Below are 27,035 nucleotides of genomic sequence, written 5' to 3'. Positions count from 1 at the left end.
CCCCGTCACCACACCATCTGCCCCCACTTTCCAATCTCCCATTTCTGAAATGTGCATTTGTGCCTCGTCTGCACCAGCCATCAGCGTCACCACCTGTGTCTTTGTATCTATCTCCCTGCGAAAACTTGTGATTTCCTCCTTCATTTCCTTTTTCACTTCTTCTTTAAACGACGACAGCTCCTGCTGCCTTTCCTGCTTGTCAGATTTTAGTTCTTTAATGATATTAGCGAGTCCCGTACGCAGTATTCCCGTGAGGTTCTCGTCCATTATCTTACGCGCTAATTCTTTCTTTATATTGGCGATTCCCTCACGCAATACCTCAGCAAGGCCCCCGTCCATTTCTCCATCCGAGTCTTCCTCACTACTTCTCAGCCGGTCGTCGTCGTTGATTTCGCTACTTTATTTTTCTGCTGTATGTCTCCGAGTGTTCCTACGGCTTCATCTGTGTCTTTTCTTTCTTCAATAATGTTCTAAAAGGTTGAAACTGGTGTTGTGCCACCAGCAGGAAGTGAGTAGAGAGGAGAAACTCCTGAAGATCTTTTATTTGTGTAAATCAATGTAAATCCACCGTCTCCATGACACACTGATTCACTTATAATTGTGTTACATGCGCTTGCATTCTATGCACGTGTGTGCATCTGTGAAAGAAGGCCTAGAGGTACAATTGATGGCTCTAGGTGAATGTGCACGCCCACACCTTTGTGTGAGTGCCTGGTTATGTGTGTGTGTGTGTGTGTGTGTGTGTGTGTGTGTGTGCGTATATGCATGCATGTGTTTACTACACTGCCATTCGCTTGGAAACAGCCTTGGCTTACACGTTGAGTGTAAATAAATGCCTATCACATTGCTGTCCCTGTGGCGTTATCTGTCTGCCTGCTCAGCAGAATCCTTCTTCCCAATTGGCTTGTCTGACAAAGCTCATTAGCATGTCAAAGACAAGCTGCCTGAGCCAACGCGTGCACAGCACCGGATTTTCCTCTTTTTATACCACCTTCCTTGTTATTGTGATGTACAGATTAAGAAAATGGCCCTTTTTAACTAAATTCTCTGCCTCCGCTATGCATTCATCATCATTGGAGAATAGTTCCAGGTATGTTTACACCAGATAGCAAAACGAAATGAATGGGCTCTATTGTACTAAGAGGCCAACACCAATTTTGTTCAGCTATGTTTTCCCCCCCTTCAGTAGATAAGTGGCCCCAGTTAACAATTAAAAAGCCTTGTATGCCGATCAGACATGGTGGGAGGCTTGTATACGTGAGTTGGTGGCCGTGAGCACATGTTAAACCTTTGACCGAGCTGGAATTTTTTTATATCCCCTCTAAAGTCTCCACATATGTAGGCATCATAACATCCACTGAAACAGATCAAAAGTTGATTTTAAAGACCCCCCCAATCAGCCCTCCGATAAACGTAGGCTTGATTTGTTCTTGGTTGCGCACTGGTGTCGCATGCTGCAAATTGCCGCTCTACAAGCTCACAGCGCGTTGCATGTATTGTGTGCTGAAGTATACAGTAGATCAGGCTTTTGTCACTCCAACCCACTGCAACAACATTCACTCCCCTGACCTGCCAGTGATTTTCCATCCTTCCTAATCACCGCCCTACTTAGGTCCGAGATAGCACTTTAGCAAACCCTGGCATATTAATTAAAGTTTAATTAATAAATTAACTGCTAGGGAAAGACTTTACGGATCAGTGAAGCCCACGCTATAACAGGTAGCTTGGGGCCTAGATTTGAATTACACAACTTATATTCTAGGTTAATGTGTGTGTGTGTGTGCGTGTGTGCGTGCGCGCGCTCGCTCGCACGGCCCGAAGCTGCATGTGTTATGTTGCTTGTTAACAAATAGGGAAGTATGAGTGAGCGGTAGCTAATTATTAGCATGTGCAATCTGTAACCATTTCCCTGTGGTATTGTATTCCCACAAGGCACAGATTACATATCCCCATTAGAGCCTCTGCTATGATATATGCAGATGCCCTGCATTTTAATCCCCCCCCCCCACACACACACACACACACACACACACACACTCCCCTCACTTCCTTTCCCCTCTTCCTCCCTCCGTGCACTCCTGCTCCTGACAGGCAGGATGGGCAAGACTGTCTAATCGAAGTCCAGGGTTTCCCATGGGAAAACTGCAATGAATCTGGGAACCTGAGCCCGTTGAATTAGCGCATTAGGCTACCCATGGCAGGGTGCGGCGAGGGGGTGTCTTGGTTTTAATTAGCCAAATTAATGGGGAAGAGAGACGGAGGGACGACATCGCGAACAACGAAATTTCCCTTTGAACACAGTTGCACTTACACACATGAACTGTGGCTAGAACTATGTGAATTCATACAGTACAGTAGGCTACCAGCAGCAAACCACACAGCAACAATAACAGCAGAATATCTCCACCATGCTAATGATGTATAGACCCTTTCATATTTATCTGTTTTGAAGATAGTTGGATGTGGTTGCTGCATGTGTGTTTTATGTTTTTTTAATATTGCACTTTTTAATCCCTATTCTGGTCATGTCATAATAGGTGAAAATAGGCAAAAATTCAGCGAAAACAGCAGATCTGCTTGTAGAAAGGCTATTTTAAAAGGAGGGGGCAAAGTAAAGACCCCTGGGGACCCCTGTCAACGAAGCATATAGGGTTTAAGTAGTTAATTCAATTGTGGGTGACCACATGGCAAATTAACTTCTCTCTCTGTATCTGTCTAGCTACAGTATGTTAGATAATGTTACATTGTGACGTACATACCTTTTATCCTCTGTTGTTGTTCACTGGGGTTATTGAGAAGGCATGAAGACATCATTAGCCATAGGCGTGTTTCTTTTTCTGATGTCTGTGAACCCTGCTTCACTCAACTCCACCTTTGCCAGGTCACTGCAAACACTCAATTATCCCTGTTGACCCCAATGCTTTAAAGACTTACAGTACCTTGCATGCAGACGCAAGCACCAAACTTTGAAACTATAGTTTCTAAACAATTTTCAAACAAGTTTCTAAAAAGGAGACCGGGTGAAGTCGAAACTGAAACTTCTGTTCCTTAACTCTCTCAGTGCCAAGAGTATTTTCATAAAGTACTCCCCCAGTGCCAGCAATTTGCGTTTTTTTAATTTTTTAATTTTGTAATTTTTCATTCAAATAAATGATCTGATTGGGTTTTTAAACCCATAATACAGTTCTACCAGTAGAGAGCAACAAATCGACACATTGATGATCTCGCTGGCTCACTCGCCCCCTCCCAAACAGGCTCACGTCACATCCGGTCATAACCGGATGTTGACATTTTTGACAATCGTTGATCGGGCTAAATTACGATGTGATACACGACTACGATGACTGATCGTCACCCAGACCAAAGAGAGTAGACGTGGACCTCTCCGTTTGTTTTTTATACCGTGTGAAAAAACGTGACTTTCCCTATTCTGGCCAAAAATGACCGCGGGAAAAAAATTAGAACCGGAAACGGAATCTGCGTCATGAAACCGGAACCCAATGAGTCTGAAGGAGTCAGGAAGCGAAAGTGATCATGAAAAATAAACAGAATAGCGCGACCACAGTCAAAAGTAAAAACTCAGGATTTCTCGTGCTGGCACTGAGGGTACTCGGGAAAAACTCGGGATATCTCGGGGCGTGGCACTGAGAGAGTTAATGAGAAAAGTATGAAGGAAACGGTAAGAGGTATGAATTTGAGGGAAGATTGCAGGGGGGAAGGAGGGGTGGGGGGGTAGATGGATGGATGTAATTGTAGCTTTGGGCACTGAGTGATAGATGGGTGAGCAGTGGCAACGTTCCCCCGCCAGGACTGGAGGACTAAATGATTTTTATGTAATGCAGAGGGGGGGGGTGTGTGTGTGTGTGTGTGTGTGTGTGTGTGTGTGTGTGTGTGTGTGTGTGTGTGTGTGTGTGTGTGTGTGTGTGTGTGTGTGTGTGTGTGTGTGTGTGTGTGTGTGTGTGTGTGTGTGTGTGTGTGTGTGTGTGTGTGTGTGTGTGTGTGTGTGTGTGTGTGTGTGTGTGCGCGCGTGTGTGTGTGCGTGAGTGTAAGTGTGTCTTGTATTTGCTGAAATTAAAGCGATAAAAGATAAAGTACACTCACCAAACGTTTGCCTGCTGAAAAACTGACAATGTTACCCTGCAGCTCAATATTTATGATGTACCTGCTCACGCACACACACACATGCAAACACACATATCACTGCTCTGCAATAACACGCTAAACTGTACCTCCTTTTATTTATGCTGGTAGGTGTGTGTGAGGAAGGAGTGTAAAGCTGTGGAGGCAGCCCACCATGGAACAAGGAGGTGACTTCAACACAGTGATGGTCCCCCCATCAACTCAACAGAAGAAACCTGCTGTAAGACCAATAACCCTACATTACAACCTACAATAAGCCTGTCTGGTTATAATAGCATACATTTTAACATTAACATGAGCAACAATGGGGGGAAATAATTGGGACAAACATTGTTTAGTACAGTGGTTTTCAAAGTGGGGGCCGGAGGGGCCAATTGGAAAGGAGAGGAGGGGGAAAAAATGCATTTTGCGCCAGTTTAACTACCATTGTGTCTTGTTGAGACTAGATTTTAGATCCCAAATACTGGAGGGATGGTCATGCTTTGAATAACGAGTTGCTGGGTTCCCATGGTCATGAAATTCCTGGAAATATTTTGAATAGTTTTCCAGTCCTGGAAAAGGTTTGGAATTTATCAAGTGTTCTGGAAAAATATTTGGCTATGCATTGTTTTGAGCTATTGATTTTGTTAATCAAAAACATGTTCCAAAACATGAAATATGTAACCGAACAGGCTTCGTGATTTCAGCCTAATGTATACCACACGTCACGTGACAAAAAGAACCGACCGACAAGCTCACAACGTGCTCCAGCATAATGTGTTGTAAGCTTGTAGATCTGTTCTTTTGTCACATGACATGACGCCCTCACTCGAGTATGAATCAATCAAGTGGCACAACAAATAGTGATGGGAATTATCATTCTTTACAGTACAGTTCACTAAAAAGATTTGTTCATCCAGTACTATTTCCCTCACACTGAATCAGGAACAGTAGGCTTGACCGAAACCACCTCAAATCGCTCAGTAAATTACTGTACGATTTGAGGTGGTCTCGGTCAGTAGTAATACAGTATGTAATATGGTCGGATGCCATAATGAGTCAAGTACTCCAGTGTGCTATGCCTTTATACAGGTGGTTTATATACAAGCTCATAGTGTGGCACCGAGTGCGCACATTTTTTTTAAATCGTGAAAATTTGAGCAAATCTTTAAATATATACAGTATATTGTTTTAAAGCAAACATCTTTAACTCAAATCTTTGCTTCTGGGGGTCCCTGGAACAACATATTTTGAGACATAGTTTGAGAAACACTAGTTATAGCAACATACGTTTAAAAAAAAAAACTGGATTTAGAAGACATTTGTAGACTCCCCAGAAGAAAAGATTTGAGGACAAATGTTCGCTTTAAAAAATATATATATTCAAAGATTTGCACACATTTTCACTGGTGACATTGGACTTGATACCAAGAGATGGAAATCTTGGTCACCGAGTTCTAGTAGGTTGTATGAGGTTGTATACCTTGTTACCACGGTAATGTAGCAGGGAGATCTTGCTTCAGGAGAGGAGCGGTTGCGTTGTCGTAGAGTAGGTTATTACCAGCTGTAATGGTCTTTAAGATTTATTTTGGGCATTTTTGCTTAATTTCAGACAGAGACGGTGAACAGAGAGACTGGAAAGGCGGGGGAGGGGGGGTGACATGCAATAAAAAGCCTTGGGTTGGCAATAAATGCAATACATGCAATAAAAAGCCTTGGCTGAAGTCCTTGCGGGAAGGACTTAAGCCTTATTTATGTGGTATGCACTTTTACTCAGTGATCCATCTGGATGCCTCAGTTTTAGCCGTCAATGACTTAGGTTGTCTTGCACATGTTCAACAAAGTAAATCTATCAGGCTAAGCAGGCAAATGAGTATCCTAGGTTATGTGCACTCAGTGTCCAATAGGGGAACCCTCAGATGAAAGTTGTGCATGATGGTTTGTGTCCGGGTAGCTCAGGTCATGGGTTTGATTCCGGACACCGCCAACTCAATGTATGAGTATCACGGCTTTGGTGCGGTAAGTAGGGGAGCTAATGGTACTGTAGGTGTGGCACTCACCTCAGCAATACATTTCCCAGGGGTCTAGCGCATTGTAACGGGGATAGAATCCTGTGTTTCTCGGCTGATAACGACAATGAGCCTCTCCGACCTACTTACTTACTTAATTATGGTGAGTGCTAATAATTGGAAGTGAGATGAGATCCTATTTGCATGGGATTACCTGGGGACCTCTGGTAATTTACCCCCGACATCTGTGTTTTGTGTCATATTCGCACGGGATAAGTGAAGTCTGTATTTTACTTGAAATTACAGACATTATCCATTATCCGACCTCAAATGAGTGTCTGAGTTAGCATTTACATGAACATAATTTATTCAGTCTAATGGAAATCATTCTGTTCCAACTAACACTAAATAAAGTGATCCGCCCGTCCCCAGCGCATTTAATCAGAATATACATTTATTTTGGGACATACCCAAAGTGGTTCAGCCAGTTTTTTCCGTACATTTTCTACATGGACCCACGTGTCCAGATTTAGTTTCTGCTCTTCTTTCTACTAAAGAAAATTTCCGAATCACACAACGGTCATTCAGGAAATTCTACACATTAATGGAGCAAGTTGACCACTCACTATATTGTCTCAGCGGAGGTGACCAAGAGCTCAAAGGGAGTTGTGCAGAATTTGGGATCATAAACGCGCTATCAATAAGATGTGTTTAGCCCATGTTTTGTGTGGCCATGGTGAACGAGCCAATTAACCAACTGTACCAGAGGCGTTTTTTGCCAGAATGTCCGAGGCAGGCAGCACATCGCATCTCCCAGATTATGGGACTGATAGATGGGTCGTATATTCCCTTCCTGACCCCTGGGCTAGAACAAGCGTATGAAATTACGCACCTGAAAGTTTGCATAATGCGCATCTGGAAAGTTCCAATTAAACTATTAGACTACAACAGGCGTTCGGGTTTGATCGCATATGCGCGAGCCTTGTGTACACTGCCGTGCGCATGCTGTAAATTAGGTATTTCCGAATAGGCCTAGTTTGGCATATTCATCTTCTATCGATCACACTATGACTGATACAACATATTTTTATAATGCTTTCATTTGTCACCAATCACCATTAACCCCCATGTTGGGGAAAACGTGCTGAAAGTTATTCTAACCAGAGAGAATGAGAAATGATCAGAATAAGTGTTGGTTATTATGGGCTAATAAAGGTTTACAACCTGAATACCGATTGAAAATTACTTGATGATAAAACCATATTGGAGCAGTGCAAATTGAGGTGAGGCATTTTTATTCTGACTGACCTATCATTCCGATTATTATTTAATGTAATATTAGAGTCCATGGACTGTCATGCTGTATTGAAGCTGTGTGCAGAGATGAGCCGAATTTACACCCGGAATGCTGTCAAAACTAAAACCTTTAGGGAAAAAGGCAGAAAAAAGGGGCAGAGAAAGCAAAACCTTTGCTAAAAACGAAAAGCAGGCCTGTCAGACGAAAAGGGAAGAGCAAGGAGACGGGTTGCAGAGGAGATTACCCTATGATGGAGAGCGTTAGGTCTTGGGGCAGAGGCCCTCTGAACCAGGTTTATTAATGGTGTTTGAGCGAATCTCATGTCGCTGAAGTTCAAGGTATGTCATGGTATATAGCAGAACGATATTCAGTTCAAATTAGTCTAATTCTCTTAATGCTCATCTACTTTTGGGGTAGAGATTCCTACCTGTTCTCCTGGGGCTGTTTTGGTAAGTCCCAAACTGAACCTAAAATCCACTGTAGTAGAGCTGATAGATTTCAGGTTCAGCTTGGGACTTTCTCACTCCCTCTCCTTACGGGTGTTCACCTACTTTCTCTTGCCCCCTCTCCCCCCCATTCATCATTGAAATGACTGAGGATGATTTAATTTATCGTTGATCAAAGGTTATGGTAATGTGTCTCACCAGGTATCAATTCAGATTCAGCTACTCTGTTTTGTTTGCAATTTATCACAATTGCTCAAGCGTGGGGGAAAAAAACCATTACCGACGTCTGGAGGATTCATGAGGCCAATTCACACCTGAGCACCGTAATCGATGCCATTTTCAAGCACAGCACTTTATCTCACGGACAGATAGAGACTCACGCACACCTGTACTGTACATACTTGCATGCGCGCGCGAGCACACACACACACACACACACACACACACACACACACACACACACACACACACACACACACACACACACACACACACAATAATAATTCCACCTGATGTCATTACTGTCCGTGTTTACACTTGTAATTTCATTCAACACTGAGCAGTGGTTGGCTCTTGGTGTGGTGGTATATGGTATGTAAATAACCAGGCCTGTGTACTGTACTACAGTGTGCACTTCTGTACTTGCCTAATACTAGGCACAGGGGATTACTGAGGTTATGATGGTATCCATGTGTGATGTAAAATATGTACTGTAAGTAATACCTGACACATATATTTTTTTTTTGTGTTTCCCATCCTCAGTTGTCATGGGGACTGAAGATCAAGAGGAAGCTGAAGGTGGTGGTTCCCTTCCTGGCCAAGTTCAGGCCCCCTGTGGGCGAGTGCTGCCACCAGTGTACCCCACTCAGTCTGGTGAGAGTCTGGGCATCATAGGGGCTATGTCCACCAAGATGTTTTTTTCCTGAGCGCAGCTTATGTTTTGAATAGTTTTCAATGGAAACACCAGCTGCGTGGCTAAGTGCAGAGCATCTATTCTGCACTGGTGTTCACGTCTGGTGCTTTTATCTGGGCGGTCAGAGTATTTAAACTCTGGGCATCAAGCGTTTTTAGGATGGTGCCTTGAGTTTTGGGAAAAACGCTTTGGTAGACGCCACTTAAAGGCGGTTAGATTGGAGGTTCCACAAGGGAAGCTGCAGTGGGTAGAATGGTAGGCAGTAATAAAAGGGTAATGACAGGTGATAGCATCCAAGGGACCTATTTGTTTTTGTACAGTCTGGTAGCTCTATGACTCGCCGTCCTGATTGGCCTAATTGGGTGTGGAGGCAATGTATGAGTGGAGTCCACATTATCAGGTTACATAGAACTGCAGATTCTGAGATAAACGCCCTCATAGGGTGGGCTGACCTGTCACACTAAAGCACATTTGGCAGATCCAGAGATGCCTTAATAGACGGCCCCATTAAGACTGCATCCTACAGGGGCCTCTAATGTTATAATGGCATCTTTCATGTGATTAATGTGATTCTGTGTGACAGCGTGTAATCTGAGCTGGTGTCATGGGCCACGTCTGATGGAGAATGTCTGCCTCTGTGTCTGTCTCTGTGTGTGTCTGTCTGCGTCTGTCCCACTCACGTCATGGCTCAGGACAAAAAGTCCGGTCACACCCCCCCTTCCCTTGGCTTCCAGAACCTTCTTGGCATCAACGAGACCCACACAAGGTATGTTGATGATGTTAGCCTGTACAATACAAGTTGAGATTCTTAAATAAATAAATAATAATTTCAAGGACCCCAGTTTGATATGCATTAGGCCACGGAGCCCCATTTGATAAAAAAGATCCTCTGTGTTAATTTAACACATTCTCTGCCAGGTATTAATTAATTAATTAATCCGCTCCTGCCAGATTCTTTTACCATATTTTGACGATCCACTGAGAGCCACGGAAGCCACGACATCCGTGCAGTCTGGGGGGAGGGTCTCGTCTATCCACCGGAACAAAAACATTTCCGTCCATTCTGTTGTAATCGGCAGTTGAATATGGCTCGTTTTCATCAAAAAAAGAAAGAAATCCGAGCTAGATGTGTCTTTCTACATCTCATAACATAGGAGTGGACGGAAGTGAATCTTTTTGGGATGACGCCATGTCCGTCCATTCCTTCTCTCGCAGTCAAGGGATCATTCAGAGGTTGCGAAAGAGCGCCCTCTAGGGTAATTTCTAAAAAAATATATATATATTTTTTAATTGACTGAGATCTCCGTCAATGGCAGTCAAGTGTTGGATTTGAAATGACGAAGATCTTCGTCAATGGCAGGGAATGTTAACTCTGAGAGTCTACAAATGGAACCAAATGGACCCGCATTGTTTCCATATGTACACAGTTAAATTAACACAAGATTTTACAGTCCCAGAGATACAACGCTCAGCATTACATAAGTGTCCAGTTGGATCCTAGCTATGCATATTTTAGCTGCGAACTTCCTGGAAACCCCCCAAGGAGTCCTAGGGGTCCCCAGACCCCATGTTGAGAACCAGTGCTTTAATTCACATAAATGAAAGTACTGTGTTTAGACACAGGCCCCAGTTGGAGCCTACAGTGTCATTTTCAATTCTTACTATGATAGACTTTTTCACAAAGGGTGTGAATGCAACACAAAAAAAAACAGAGGGTGAAACACACATTTTCTAACTACAGTCCATGTTTTGTATGTAAGGTACCGTGGCTGGCTGGTGCGGAGGGTGTGCTGTATGCTGTTCGTGAATGGATGTAAGGTCTACCCGAGTCCAGTCACTAACAGACTGGAGAGAATCTGCAAAAGCAACAGGTAGGGGTGGGTGGGTGGGGGTGTGTGTGTGTGCGTGTGCGTGTGCGTGTGCGTGTGCGTGTGCGTGTGCGCACAAAATATTGTCAATCATCTTCATCTGTTGCTGCTGTGCTCCATGAGCTAGAAACCGGAAGTAGTGATTCCATTACTCATTTTGTGGCAAAGCAGGTCTCAAATGTCCTATTCGCATGGGAGTGGTGTTCTCTATGTAGCCCTCCGATTTCTGTGTTTTGTGTGCCGCATTCGCACAGGATAAGTAAAGTCTGTATTTTACATGAATTTACTGAGATTAATGTGTCACCATTCCCTCCACCTGGGGCATACATACAGTATGCAGAAAGAAGTTATTCCAACCAGAGAGAAGTTATCGGAATAAGTGTTGGTTATGAGAGGCTAATATTTTCCTGTTGGACCCATTTCTTACAATTCAAGTGCTTAGGCTACATGAGCCTATGGCATTGTTATTCTGATTGTTGAACTATCATTCAGATAATATTTGCATTATAAATAATCTTGGTGCCAAGACTGGAATTCCAGCATGAGAGATATTGAAATACTGATTGAAGTACACAATTGTGTAGTGAGAAGAGCCCAATTTGCACCCAAAAACTTTTATTCATAATTTCCTACACAGCCTCCACAATTCTCCACCAGGAAAATAGCAGAAAATAAAAGCCATAAACAAAACCCATGCTAAAACCAAAACTAACCCCAAATTACTGACATGCCGATTCGCACAGGACTATTATTATCAGATGACCCCCCCTGTTTGCTGAAAAACCGGGGGGTAACTGTCTCCGGCAGGGGGTAAAACAGCAGGGGGTCAAACACCTATCGAAGCGAAACTGTGCACACACACTCCCTGGATGTTTTTCAGATCGGCCTGTTATAGCGCCACCAGGCAAAATACAGTTTGTGAAATTTTGCACGCACATTCCCACTAGGCCGAGGAAGAAATGCCACCCAAAATGTTTAAAATCAGCCTCATGGTGGCACTATAACAGGCCGATTTGCGTTCATACCTATAACTGCACCGGCATGAAACTTTGAACACACACTCCCTAGAGGCCATGGAAAACCTCTGCCCTGCATTTTTCATATCAGCCTTTTATAGCCCCTTTCCCTGACGTTTTGACAGCCTTTTGGATGCAAATTCAGCTAATCTCTGTAGCATGAAAATAGCATGACAGTTCGTGGAGTCTAATATTACACTTATCAAAAGGACTTCAATCAGAGTGAATAAATGTCCATGTAAACGTTAACTAGAATGGAACAATAGTGAACCGTAAGGGTTCGTTTGGTTCCGTTTGAAGATAATGGATAATGTCAACTGACTATAACCCGTATGAAGGTGCCACACAATACAGACGTCGGTCCCCAGGTAATATTAATCCTGTCTGAATAGGGCTTTCATTACATGGTCTACATACAGGGATGGGCAACTGGCGGCCCACGGGCCGCATGCGGCCCTCACCGTCCACCAGTAGAGCGCACTCTCGTTTATTTTAATAGAAGCCTTATTAATTATAATTCTGGTGTTCATTTTTGTATATTTTTAAGCCAAGGTTACAGCAATACTCTGAAAGGCATACTCAGGAATGTGAATTTTTGTTTAGCAGTACAACTGTATTTAAGTTGATGCATTACTAAATGCTAAATAAAAACAAAGTTACAATAAATGATAATTGTTAATATCCCTTATTATTATTATTTTTGAGTAATGGGGTACTACTGGCGAGAGTGCCGATAAACAATGTGGCCCCCCAGAGTGAGTGGAAATTTAGTGGCCCTCACCATCTACAAAGTTGTCCACCCCTGGTAACAAAATGCGTTTGTTGCAGGACACACACACACACACACACACACACACACACACACACACACACACACACACACACACACACACACACACACACACACACACACACACACACACACACACACACACGTTTGTGGTTGTCCATCGTGTCCGATGATGACATCTTCACATTTGTGAGTCTTCTGGTGGCTGAATAGTCCGATCCTGGATCCACAGTTGCGGTTGCAGACCGGGCATGTAAAATCGGTATTGGGAGCAGGGGTGGCTTTGCGGGCATGCCTCTTTGCACGCTTTTCTGCACGGTGTTGTGTGTGCTGACTTTTCACGTCGCACGCACGCACGCGCGCAGTGTGTCACCCACTTTAGAGTATTCTATACTACTAAAATACTAAGGATAAAGAGGGCACGGTGGCGCAGTCGGTAGCGCTGTCGCCTCACAGCTAGAAGGTCCTGGGTTCGATTCCCGCTGGGGACGCTGGGGGCGCTGGGGGCGTGTCTTCTCCTCCGCGTCATCAACGCCCATACCCTAGGTGGGGTTGGCGAAAGGGCCTACTCTGTGTGGAGTTTGCATGTTCTCCCCGTGTCTCTCAGGGTAGTTAATACCCTCACAAAAACATGTAGTAATCCTGGTCGCTATACCGCCTCCCCCATGACAGCCGGGGCGCCTGATGGAGGGGAAGGGAACTGGTTGGAATAACGTGTTCCTTCCACGCACTACGTCCAACCAGGGAAACTCCTCCCTGTCAGGTGACAAGAAGGTCAGTTGGCTCTCATGCATTGAAGGAAGCATGAGCTCGGCCCTGACCTCCATAGTCTGGTGAGGGGAGTGTAGCGCCCAGGATCACTTAGACAATTGGCACCGGGTGAAAAATAAGGGTTACAAAATCGTGGGATAAAAATTATAAAAATAAAAAAAAATACTAAGGATATCTTAAAGCTGATGTTGACTTGCCTGACGTATAATCATCTTCATATTCCTGATACCTTTCCTGCTTACTCCCTAAATGCCCCGTTCTGTAACCTGTAATAAAGATACAACTCCAAGCATGTACTGTAGGACTTACTATACACAGCGGAGTAACATTCATCTATCAGAGATATGAAATTCCTTGATGAAAAAAATAATGATAGTCGTGAAATAGAATTGGTAGATATGCTTTTATTGCAGGCAGTTTTGCTTAGCAAGTGATTGTCTACTCTAGATCTACAGTAGATCATATAGTAAAAGTCAAATCAGGGATAAAAAAAAGAAGACAATACCATTATCCATTTTTGAGGAAACCAGAGCAGATGGCCAGTGCTGCTATAATTTCCTTTCAGCTGCCTTGGCAGCTCTTCCTCTGTAGTACTGCTATAATAAACAGTTTCGAAATAATTACAATTTTAGGAAAGAGGAACCAAGGTCCTCGCTAGAGGTTACAGAGTAGCCAGAGAGCTGCCTTCGGCATCCAGATGAGGAATCTCCATACTTCTCTATTTGGCAATTATATTTATACCATCTCTCTAACTTTCTAGGCTGGTCTAGGGTGTCCAGTGATTTTCATACAAATCATACTCTGGTTCCTATCAAATCATACCGATCACATCAGTAACTCATGCTCTGGTTTTCCAATAAAATCATACAGATTGCATTTCTACACTTCAAATCACTCCCCGATGAATCATTCCCCACTATGATAGGTTTCACAACCTCTGAGTTTCAGGTACATTTTTATGTTCGTTTATATCATATAACTACTTGGTTCCTGTTTCAATAGCTCTAATATTGTTCTTTAAATTGTTTGTCCGCAGCTAATATCACAACACGTCACCGATCAGCGTCATATTTCTTCTGCGCGCTGGCAGCATGCCAATTAAGGAACTAAATTCCTATATTTCAAATCGGTCAGTGACGACGACTATTTTTGTGGATTCATAATCTCATACCCACCGTCCCTCCAGGCTATGGTATACTGGACCGCGAGGCTATGAAGTGTAACTATGCCAATTTGCTCCTCCCTTCGGCTGCAGAAATACAATTATATTGCATTGTAGTTGATTATCTGTATATGTAAAGAAGGCAGGGTCTAATAACGGTGTTGCTTCCATGTGCAGTCAGTACTTGAGGCCAGCTTCCTCTGAGCTTTTTGGCTTTCCCCACTCTATTCCTAAATCTTCCACCAGGTGCTGTTTCTCCTAATTTTTACCCATTTTCTCTATTTTGCGTGCGTGCGTGCGTGCGTGCGTGCGTGCGTGCGTGCGTGCGCGCGTGCATGCACGCTTTCTTCGTGCTCTGAATCTTACCTTCTCTCTTGTGATTTTTTATTATTACTCTCTTTTCTAATTGAATTTTCCCTGGCTCTGCACTTTCTATTCTCCATGTTCCATTCTCTCATTCCCCCGACATGTGTGCGCACACACACACACGCACACATCATGCGTTTGGCTCATGATCTGGCGGAGATTAAAAAGCACACTATTTCTAAGCTTGTCTCCTTAACCAAGACTTGCTGCAGGACCCTGTACGTTTTGTCCTTCCGGTTATCCTTTATCTTATACCCTCTCCTGAGATAAGGGTCTCTGAACGAATTTATCAAGTGCTGACACCGGCCAACACACACACACACACACACGCACACACACACACACACACACACACACACACACACACCACTCCATCCCTGACCCCACGCTCCCAAACTCCACAGTTGTAGGAGTGGGAAGAAAAATAAATAAATTAAAGTAACTGAATACAGGTCCTAACTAGAAATGTGTGCTCCTCGGAGCACAGATCTCCGCCAGGGCAGGTAGCTTATTGTGGGCCAGCAATGTTTCAAGGCAATCGGACACTGCGTTCATGATTTCAGGCATTTTGTTCAAAACAGGCCACTCCTGCAAACTTTAGAAGCCAATCTTAGCCAATCAGGATGGAATATGAAACATCTGACAGATCCGTCTTGATCGCATGACTATATAATTTAGATAATGTGTACCGATTTGTGTTATGTTTGGACAAAATCTATAGTAATATCAATGTGTTGCAAAAATGGGGCAGAGGTTCTGTTATGGCCTCCAGGGAGTGTGTGTGCACAGTATCACACCGATCGGGCCAATGGCGCCGGAGATTGGCTGTACACAGACAAACGGACGGAGGGACACACACACGGAGAGACGGACAGGGGCGAGAACATAATCTCGGCCACGCTTTCGGCTGCAAACAAATACTTCTGTTTTTGCATTATTGTTATTGCAAAAAAAGATTAAAAAACGCCAAAACAATACACGAAAACGTATCGCGGTATATCGCGGCACACCCCTAGCATACAGTGGTAAACTTCTGGATCTATTCAATACAAGATCAAGTATACAGCCATGGGAGAAATGCCCTAGACTGCTGGAGCCCACCCACATTAAGATTGCTTGACTACATTTAACGTTGCCCGTCTCTTGGTGGGCAGAATCGCAGAGAAGATCTGCAGTAATTGCACTCAAGTTGTCGAGCCCACCCACCTCAAGGCCTCGCGGACATGATGGAAACAGACCACACATGCTCAATGCTTCACAGAACTCCCCTGTCTATGTTTAGCCCATTAAGACCTGAGGTCGATTAAATGGCTTCTAAATCAGTAGTTCTCAAAGTTTTTTGTACCAAGGACTCCCAACATGATATGTATTTGGGCGCGGACCCCCCATCTGAAAATGTTTTGTGCCAGGGACCCCCAGAGGATAATTTGTGTTAAAAAAAAATCATAATTATAAATAATTCTTTAAAAATAGCACATGTACAAGCTTGCAGTGGCCTATATTTTGGCTGTAAATTAACCATAAACATTGTTATATTATGAATGTAAAATCGAAATATTAAAATCGAATTTGGAGACTGCCACGAATATTATCAAATCAATCACATTTTCGGCGGCATCCCTAATATATTGATATATATTATATATAGACATAATGGGCTTTTATTGTGTTAGTTTATGTACTAAAAGTCCCTACTTTCGATACCTCAATCACACAGAACAGAAGCTACTGTACAATGTAGCCAGACAATGTTTGTATCATGCCACGGTAGCTATAATACAACACAAGGTTCTGCCAAAGTTAAATATCACTTTAAAAGAAGGGCAGAGAGACCAGACAAGTCTAAACAAGCGATAGGCAGAGATACCGAAACTTTCAGTTCCCACCATAATGAGAGAGAGAGGGAGAATGGGAAGGAGGTGTGATAAGCGATGCAGACAGAGATATAGGGAATGAAGGGTAGCGTGAGGATTCGGGGTGGGGACATTTGACAGTCTAGTCTGGTTCCATATGTTCCTGTCACTGAGGCCAGAGCCTTGAGTAGTGTTATGTTAAATTCAGTTCAAATAAAGGGAAAGAAGAGTGAGTTTAACCTCTGTGTGACAGGCCACAGTGGTGGTGGTGTTGTTTTCATTGTTGTCCTACTCTGAAGCGGAGGACGGAGGAAGGTGCTTAAGAGTACATCTGTGCCTTCACAAAGGCAGCCTTGTGCCATGCTAAATCCCCCCTGTGTCCATGTGTTTCAGGGTGCGGGAGGCTCTTGCTGCGTTGCCAGAGGTGGAAGAGGAACCAGAACGACAGAGCTGCCTCTCAACCTATCTGCCCCTCATTAACACCTGCATCTCCCCACGCCTCTTGCGGTGTGTGTGTGTGTGCGTGTGTATGTTTTTGTGTATGACTTATAGTTTTAGTTATAGTTTTGTGCCTGTCTGGGTCCTCCAGCCTTTTTTTTTTTTTTTTTTTAGTGGTGGGAGGTTAATCACCCGGTGTTTGGTACTGGAATTCTGTGAATCGCCAGTGAAATGGAATCTAAATCTAAACCTGTCTATTGAGATTCAAGTCTTTTCTCCCTCCCATTTTTTTTAAAAGTCTTTGGAATGCATCCTTGAAAATCTCCCCTGCACTTGTCTTTTTCACCGCTCCTTTCTTCGCTTACTCGCTTTCTCTGTCTCTCTCCCACCCCCTTCATTGCTTCTGTTTACATCGCTCTCTGCACCCCCCTCACACACGTTCACTTTATTGCTCTCCATCTTGTTCTCCTCCAGCAGCACGAGTTCCTTTCTTATAGCCATCCATCTTTTCTGTCCCTCCGTCCATCACACGTTGCCACTTCTTTCCTTCCGTTTTTACTTCCTTCCACTGTTCAATTTGCTTTCTGTTTCCATCTGCATTACATCTCTCCATTACCCCCCGAGTGTAGTTTTATATATTCTGCCCTCCTGCTCTCTTCACTCTCTCTCTATCCATCTAGTCATCCATCTCTCCCATCCTATCCACTCCTACCTTCCAACCCCCCCCCCCCCCCTCCAACGCCTCTCTCTCTTTTTTCCCCTTTTCAGATTTGTGGGCTGGGTGATGTTGAAGATTCTCGGCTCAGTGTTCTGCAGTGTTCAGGTTAATCTCAACCACCTGGCAGCTTTGCACAGAGAGACACAAAAGGTATACACACTCAACATGTGCACATCCCAAAGTAAAAAAATAAGACGGATGCACATAAATAAGGCAGGGCCCACAAAGCCTTGTAGTTTTCCATTCAAAGTACTATCTGTGCTAAATACTGCTATAATTGGGACTGGAAGCGAGGCAAACCTATATCTCCCTCCTCAATACACAGAATTGCACAAGTAATTGTTCAGCAGTGCATTGTTGATGTTTTGGTTCCATACTCGTTAGAAATGACTGCTTAGGAAGTTTAAGCACAAACCTTGCTTTTGGCTTTAACTTTTCCAGCCAATAAACATCCACAGACTTTGACTAAGAGAGGTTAAATAGGTATCATTGTAACATTTCAGTATATTTTTGTGAGCAGTCAGGAGTGACCTATAGTTGACTTTAATTACATGCATGGCTAAATTAGTACATGTGCACACAGTTTTATACAGTTTGAGTTTTTAAATGAACTTGGAGGCATTTTCTCCACTTAAAGAGCTATAATTTAGGCATGAATGACTGCAGTAGTTTGTTTGCACCTTCTAATTTCCAAAACATAATTCAAAAGGTAAATTTATGCGGCCATTGATAACAATCTTAATGTTCTGTAGCGGTGTGATGATTTTAGACTGGTTTGATGACTCATACCTGAATTCAAGTCAATCAGTCAATCTCTCTAGGCATCGACTCTGTAGGCAAATAAAACAGTGGGACAATAAGAAATTATATGTGAATGAGTGAATACATATTCAAAACATTAACTTCATTTCAACAGTCACTTTCTTTGGTGACAGGCAGCAGTGGTTGGTGGGTTTCAAAATGTATCCCGTCCACCACTGTGGTAAAAAAAAACATATTTTGAAAACTATACTGGCTGGATTTCTATGGATTTTGCTGTGCACCTTCATGCACCCAAGAGGTCTGATTTTTTTTTTACCCAATGGTCTCTCCTCTAGCGCCACCATTTGACAAAAATGTCCACTTGCACACAAGATATCTGAATATAATAGCCGGCTCTCGGGTGCCGCAGGGGTAACATTCCTGGCCACCACCATGGAGACTGATTGATTGAACTAGAAGTTCGGGCCGCTGCGCGGCCCTCACATCTAGCGTGACGTGTCGTACACTTCGCATCGCAGATCCAACTTACAGCCACCTCACAGTGTGAGCGAGAGTATTGTGTGAAAGTAGGCCGAAGTCACTTATAATATTCGGACATGGCAACACTGGTGAAAAGTAAGGCAAATTCGCTTATAATCAGAGGACATGGCAACGCTGAGTGTCCTGTGCGCCTCTCTTTCGCTGTCCCTGTGTGTCTGTCCCCCTGTCTGTCGAATAAGGTTTGGTCCCACATAGAATAGCCTAGTTGGGTTCCACCTAGGGCCCAGTCCCAGTTGGGACCCACCTCGGTCCCACATAGACTTGCCTAGTTGGGGCCCACCTAGGGCCCAGGTAGAACCCACCTAAAGCCCACATGGGCAACCTAGTGGGGACCCACCTCGGTCCCACATAGACCCCCTGGGAGTCTTGAGACCCCCACGAAACATCGCGGACCCCTTCTGACCCGTGCAAAACATCACAGACCCCTTCGGACCCCTGCGAAACATGACAGGGGTCCCTGGAGACCCTTGGGGGTCCCTGGAGACCTAGTGTGGTCTAGCTCTGAGATTAATGGAGTACAAAGGGAGAAAAAACGAAAGGGAAAGATGCAAACGAATTGTGTGTGTGCACAATATATATATATATGTGTATATATATGTATATATGTATATATATATATATATATATATATATATATATATATATATATATATATATATACTCATTCCTTATAATTATACAACACTGTTATTACAACTTGTACAACTATTATTTCAACTTAACAACAACAATATAATTATGTGCAAGCAGATATGCACTTAAAGGGTGCACGTTCAACAGTGGAGAATGCATGGGCCCACCACAGACCGTTCGTTGCGATGGGGGGCGACCGTGTTTAGGGGCGAGACAATTAGGCGCAGATTGCTCACTCCAGACCGTTCGGTGCGATCCGGGGCGACCGTGTTTTGGGGCGAGATTGGGAAACGGCCGCATCGTTAGCTTGTACAGATTTTCGGAGACTCGACACGGTGAACGTGTGTGTGTCTGGTGGAGAGATTTACTTATAGTGCAGCGGCTAAAAGCAATATTTTGGGAGAATCGTTCACTTGGTGATACAAGCGTGAAACTTGGTACAGATCATCTTTAGAGGTCATTTATCGATTTTTTTAATCGAGCCACTTGAAAATCAAAGATGGCGGCCATTTTTCAAGATGGCCGACATCTTAGTGGGCAGTTAAGTGATATGATGGTTTATTTGGTGATACAAGCATGAAAATTGGCATGAGCAGTCTCTGTGGGTCACTTGACAATAGGCCACCCACAGCTACTTGAAATTTCAAGATGGCGGCCATTTTTCAAGATGGCCAACACTTTAGTGGAGCAATTAAGTTATATAATGGTTTATTTGGTGATACAAGCATGAACATTGGCATGAGCAGTCTCTGTGGGTCACTTGACAATAGGCCACCCACAGCTACTTGAAATTTCAAGATGGCGGCCATTTTTCAAGATGGCCAACACTTTAGTGGAGCAATTAAGTTATATAATGGTTTATTTGGTGATGCAAGCATTAAATTTGGCATGAGCAGTCTCTAAGGGTTGCTTGACAAGAAAACACTCCCAGCCACTTTACATTTCTATTTTCAAGATGGCCGCCCCCTGGATCCTCAAAAGATACATTTTCTCATAGAAATTTATGTTTTCTTTTCTTTAAGGACGATTATACGATTATTATTATTATGCTAAAGAACAACTTTTAACACATCACAATATAGTTGTGTTGATTTGTTGATCATAGATAGATTAGATAAGAGTGAATATCTGCACTACCAGGGCACACTGGTGATATATCACTGCTGTTAAACTCAGAGTGGGGTTCAATGTCAGCTAATTGAAAGTTGGTATCCCAAATGCTGTCTAATTTACCCCAAAACAGTTAGATAGCCGCACCTGAATTGACAGGTTGTGCCAGCACGGGAGAGCCGAGCCAAGGTTAATGGGGTTTTAGTTAACCGGATGGTGTACAGATCGCTCAGGATTTAAATGGCATTGGATGAACGATCGAACTAAGTGTAGGGTTAAGGCACGAACTTAGTTGTATCCCATACATCAAAGTGCTTGGTAAAAGGTGGTAAAAGGATAAACCCTCGGCCTCTGCCTATGCTGCAGACATGGCAGAAGCCATCATAAGTTGTGAAAACTAACTGGGACAGATGTTTAATTTGTCAGCAGGTCACCAAGGAAAAACTCATTCAGCCGAGTTTATTCAACAGAGAGCACGATCGTACTGGTTATGATACCATTGCAAGAAATGTTCCATTATTTCATAAGATCAATGCTCTGCCTATCTTACTTAGTCCAACCCGACTAGATGAAGGTGATGGCATAGAAAGCACATCGACAAGAAACAGAGCAAAATATAATTCAAGCTGTAAACTTAGGTTCAACAACACAGAGCTGGAAAGGGCCCAAAAGAGAGCATCTACATCTGCTGAAGACACTGAAGATACCAAAGATATCCATGTCAAGAGGCCAAGAAGATCTAATGTATGACCGGTCCAGCGATGTCACAACTGTGAACGAGGCCAGGCTTGATCTCTTTGCCAGAAAGCAAAGACAATATGACTTGATCCCACCAACTCAAGCAGCACTCAAAGAGCATGCCAAACATGCTTCTTATGAGGCTGGATACGTGTGGGGACAGGCATTGAAGCGACATCCACAAATGCCGAGCCCATCTGACTGGGGATGGGTGGAACAGGACGAGAAGTGGAAAGTCTTCTGGACTCCACTTCCACCTATTGCGGAGAGTTGTTGGGAGTTGACCAAATGTGGGTGCTCCAAGGCATGTACTGGAAGGTGTAACTGCTTCAGATATGGACTCAGTTTCACATGCCTATGTAGTTGCCCCTGCTAGAACCTATTTGCATGTTTATTTTGCCAGAGTTATTCCCTGTTGTCCTCTGTGTTTTCAAGTGGAGGCCTATGGCTCGGCTTCCCCTCGTCACATCGACGCATCATGTTTTACTTTTTATCTAGTCTATTACTGTGTAATTTTCAGTTGTTACTTTGTAACATTGCTTCCACTGCCTTCCACTGCCATATCTAACAGTGAAGCACATTTTCAGTTTAGTTCCTTAGTATCGTTTGTCATGGTTCCGTGGCTATTGCCATTCAGTATTAGCCATTACTCATAATTTTGGAGCACTGTCCGTTCAGCACCACAACTGTGCTTATCAGCACCACAACTGTGCTAATTTATTCATCTTATTTTTTGTTTCCCCACCCCTTAGTATTTATTTGACACATGTAATGGCTGTTATATATATATATATATATATATATATATATATATATATATATATATATATATATATATATATATATATATATCCTCCCTTGTATATCCTCCCTTGTGACTGTTACCTTGTCGTGGTAAGGGAGCTTGTTTAGGCCTACCTCAGTGAACCCTGAGAGCTATGCCGGTGGGAGGCAACTCCTGACAGGTCTTACCAAACTGGACAGGTCGTGGGCGAGGAGTCAGACAAAACACAGTCAAACAACCTCTCTTGACAGAGCTTTTTGAGGAACCCAATACATTTCTATGAGAAAAGGTATCATTTAAAGATTGACATCTTGAAATTTCAAGTGGCTGTGGGCGGTTTCTTGTCAAATGACCTTTTGAGACGGCTCATGGCAATTTTCATGCTTGTATCACCAACTAAATGATTTCTTAAGCTTAACTAGTCCACTAAGGTGGTGGCCATCTTGAAAAATGGCCGCCATCTTGACATTTCAAGTAGCTGTGGGTGGCTTATTGTCAAGTGACCCACAGAGACTGCTCATGCCAATTTTCATGCTTGTATCACCAAATGAACCATTATATAACTTAAATGCTCCACTAAAGTGTTGGCCATCTTGAAAAATGGCCGCCATCTTGAAATTTCAAGTAGCTGTGGGTGGCCTATTGTCAAGTGACCCACAGAGACTGCTCATGCCAATTTTCATGCTTGTATCACCAAATAAACCATCATATCACTTAACTGCCCACTAAGGTATCGGCCATCTTGAAAAATGGCCGCCATCTTGGATTTTTGAGTGGCTCGATTAAAAAAGTCAAAGAGTTGACCTAAAGGAATGTTCATGCCAATTTTCACGCTTGTATCACAAAGTGAACGATTGTTCCTACTATCCGCTCTACTATTAAACGCGACGTGCTACCACCTTTGCACGAAAGGATTGCAGTGCATTTCACACACACACACACACACACACACACACACACACACACACACACACACACACACACACACACACACACACAGCACGGAGAAGTTGTGCAGCACACACACACACACACACACACAGCACGGAGAAGTTGTGTAAAGCAACAGCGCGAGGCTGTTCTGTCCTCTCTATCTCCCCCTCTCTCTCTCTCTCTCTCTCGCCCTCCCTCCCTCTTTCCCCCTCTCTCACACACACACACACACACACACACACACACACACACACACACACACACACACACACACACACACACACACACAGCACGGAGAAGTTGTGCGAGGCTGTTCTGTCCTCTCTCTCTCTCCCCCTCTCTCTCTCTCTCTCTCTCTCTCGCCCACACACAGCACGGAGAAGTTGTGTAAGGCAACAGCGTGAGGCTGTTCTGTCCTCTCTCTCTCCCCCTCTCTCTCTCTCTCTCTCTCTCTCTCGCCCTCCCTCCCTCTTTCCCCCTCTCTCACGCACACACACACACACAGCACGGAGAAGTTGTGCGAGGCTGTTCTGTTCTCTCTCTCTCTCGCCCTCCCTCCCTCTTTCCCCCTCTCTCCCTCTTTCCCCTGTCCTTCTCTCTCTCTCTCTCTCTCTCTATCTCTGTCTCTCTGTACCCCTCCCTCCCACGCTCTCGCTCTCTCTCTCTCCTCCCTCCCTCTCTCTCTCCCCCCTCCCTCCCTCCCTCCCTCTCTCTCTCACCCCTCTCTCTCTCTCCCTCCCGTCAAAGGGTGCGCACCGTGTCGCAGATGATTGGCTGTTTAAAAAAGACCTGGCGGAAGTAAATTGCGAGCTGAAATATAGAGCACTTTATGATTATTATAAAAGGAGACACATGTGAAGGTGGAAAATAAAATAGAAGTCTTTATATACTTTTGCATGAGCGATTTTTGTAGCAAGTTGGGAGAGAAGTGGAGCAGTGCTTTGGCCGTGAGTTGTTCCTAAGAGGTTGAGGTTCCAAAAGGGACACCTCTCTGTTTGAGTAGCAGGATACTTAACAGTTTGCCAAAAAAGCACAGAAAGTACAGTTCTATACAAAAGGATGCTTAAAGGATTAAACCCAAGAAAGCACTAGGGCTTGTTTCCATTGGGATCCTGTGTATTCAATTCATTGAAACATTTAATGACAGATAAATACAATACTATGCAAAAACATCATAGAAACGAGTAGTAATCAAAAAGAAAAATATTTCTGGTGATAGGCTTGGACTTTTTACAGGGGCCAGTTCCGAATTGCAGCCACCTGTAAGTCCTCTTTTAGAGCAGTTTTGAGGAGAGTAAGGATTCACACTTTGCCCTACTGTTGGTAGGGCATACCTCATTTTGGTGGCATAGCAGTAGAACGGATTTAACCCCTTGTTTGAGCCAAATCTGGGTTGAACGTGATTTGTGGTGCTCCCTCTGGTGTTGTGTTTGTGGACGTCGTTGACATTTTTGACAGGTACATGGGTGTCTCTCTTTGTGGTGTAGTGTATCTTGTAGACCAGGACCATTGCAAGTTGCTGTACTCTGTCCTGAGCCATCCCACCCTAGCAAAGTGAGCAGGGGTTAGATGAGTTGTAGGTGGTGTGAGGCCAAGCAGTAGCCTGACCAGTTTGTTTTGGGCTGTCTGGAGCCTTGTTTTTAAGGCCTTTGTGGTGCTATGGTACCATGAGGTGCATGTATAGTCGAAGGGACATTGGATGAGTGCTCCTGCTAGAGTCCTCAATGTATTCCTAGATTTCCTACTGACCAGTGAGGAGATCCTGACTAGGGTGTTGAATCCTCATTGGCAAGCAAAAGGTAGTGGCAGGCGATTCCATGTGTATCAGAGGAGGCATGTGGTTTCAATACCATCCCTAGGACCAGTCTACACAAAATGTGCTCTTACTGTATGAGCATGCTTGTGTTTGATCATGGTGTTGGTTATGGTCAGTCCATGGCTAGGCACCACTCGGCTTCAGATCAGGGAGACCGTTCCTCCCAATCACACCCCTTGTTTGTGCAGTATTTTTGTCATTGCCCACGTGTGCTTTGAAGTCTCCTAGTCCGACTATAGAGTCCCCAACTGGAACCCCATGCAAGACCCCATTTAGGGTATCCAAGAAGGCTGAGTACTCTGACCTGCTGTTCGGTGCATAAGCACAGACAACAGTCAGAGTTTTCCCTCCTCCAACCCCTAGGCGTACGGAGGCGACCCTCTCGTCCACTGGGGTAAAGTCCAATGTAGCGGCACTCAACGAGGGACTCAAGAGTATCCCCACACCCGCCAGGCACCTCACACCTTGGGCAACTCTAGAGAAAAATAAGGTCCAACCCCTGTCAAGGAGTTTGTTCCAGAAGCCCTGCTGTGCATGGAGACAATTCTCACCAGGTCTACTTGGTAGCGCTCCACCTCCCGCACAAGTTCAGGCTCCTTCCCCCCTCAGCAAAATTACATTCCATATCCCCAAATCAGCCTCTGCTGCCCAGGTCTGGTCACAGCCACCTGTCCGGTAGCATACCTGACCCCCACGGTTCTTCCCGTGGGTGGTGGACCCACGTGACTGACTAGTGGCCAGATGTCTTTTTCAGGCTGTGCCTGGCCATGCTCCGTGGCTAGCCTGGCCACCAGGTGCTGTTTGTCGGGTGCCATGTCATTATTCCGACAGTCTATTATTCTGGTCCGACCGGCCCCATTCCCTAAACCTAACCTCACACTAATCTAACGTTTGTTGGACTATTGGGACGTCGGAATAATGGGAGGTTGGAATTATGAGAGAACCCCGTCTGTCAAACACTACTCCTGGGCCTGGCTCCAGAAAAGGGCCCTGGGCTTCCCCCGGGCAGTGTATCCTGTCTTCTTCCTCATTCTTAATGGGGTCATCTTGAACCATCCTTTAGTCGAGCCCCTCCCCCGAGATCAATTTGCCATGGGAAACCCTACCAAGAGCACCAGGCTCCAACATGGCTCATTGGGGCACACAAACCTCTCCACCACGATAAGGTAATGGTTCCTTGGAGACGTTTCAGCAGCAGAAACATAAGTGTTTTAATTATGTCCTAATGAATATTACAGTACATCACGATGCAGCGACCTTTTGTTTTAGTTACTTATTTCCGTTGGCTGGCACCTCACTACTACAGGTATGTGTTGCATCTGTGACTGTGTATCACTGCTTAGACGTGTAAATGTGGTCAAATCAAACACATTGAAGTTCTTGTTTATTCCACATACTGTGAATCTTTTTCAAACATCTTTAAATGAGATTAAGGGATCATCTTTGTCAGAGAAAAATAGATTTGAGATCATTTTCTCTTGAAAGAAATGGCAGGATTCTCAACCCATTAAATGTTGCACAGTAAAATCTTGCACCTCTAATGCATAAATTGGCAGTTTTATTAGCAATGTTATCATTTACAAAAGCCATTATAAGTTTAAATGTAATTTTAAATTGTGTGGTGAAATCTGCTACAAATTCCCAGATCTCTTCAGAAAACAAAGCAACCTGTCTTCCAAAAGAAAGTTTACAATGTGAAAGGTCAAACACATAATAAGAGAACGCTCTCGCTTGGAATAAAACCCCCCTGAAGATGTATTCTTGGTCTGGTTATACACTCTAACATTCAGTGATGCATACTGTGTAGATCTTTAATGCAGCTTTCCTTGCCACTTTCAGCCCTCCTGCAGTGGCATCTCTGTTTAACATATAAATGTACTTTTCAGCGTTCCATTTGGCTGTTATTAAGTTAGATGCGCTTTGTGGGCCATGATGATCGATATTGATCAAACG

At 44.0% G+C, this 27,035-nt stretch overlaps 1 protein-coding gene across 1 annotated transcript in view; it reads left to right on the top strand.

The window, feature by feature from the left end:
- Positions 1-7,745: 7,745 nt before the first annotated feature.
- gpat2 (glycerol-3-phosphate acyltransferase 2, mitochondrial) overlaps positions 7,746-27,035 on the top strand; it is a gene marked incomplete at its 5' end in the record, with an annotated part of 40,220 nt that continues 20,930 nt past the window's right edge. The window contains 6 exons of the mRNA XM_080433528.1: positions 7,746-7,763; positions 8,634-8,744; positions 9,381-9,550; positions 10,545-10,655; positions 17,004-17,117; positions 17,817-17,916. Of these exons, the coding sequence (XP_080289654.1) occupies positions 7,746-7,763; positions 8,634-8,744; positions 9,381-9,550; positions 10,545-10,655; positions 17,004-17,117; positions 17,817-17,916 (624 nt within the window). The remainder of the gene's footprint in view (positions 7,764-8,633; positions 8,745-9,380; positions 9,551-10,544; positions 10,656-17,003; positions 17,118-17,816; positions 17,917-27,035) is intronic.

This window comes from Gymnoscopelus braueri, assembly GCF_963280865.1.
Source record: "Gymnoscopelus braueri genome assembly, chromosome: 7".
Lineage (NCBI taxonomy): Eukaryota > Metazoa > Chordata > Actinopteri > Myctophiformes > Myctophidae > Gymnoscopelus > Gymnoscopelus braueri.
The sequence above is the reverse complement of the archived record's forward strand: the minus strand, read 5'-3'. Positions and strand labels throughout refer to the sequence as shown.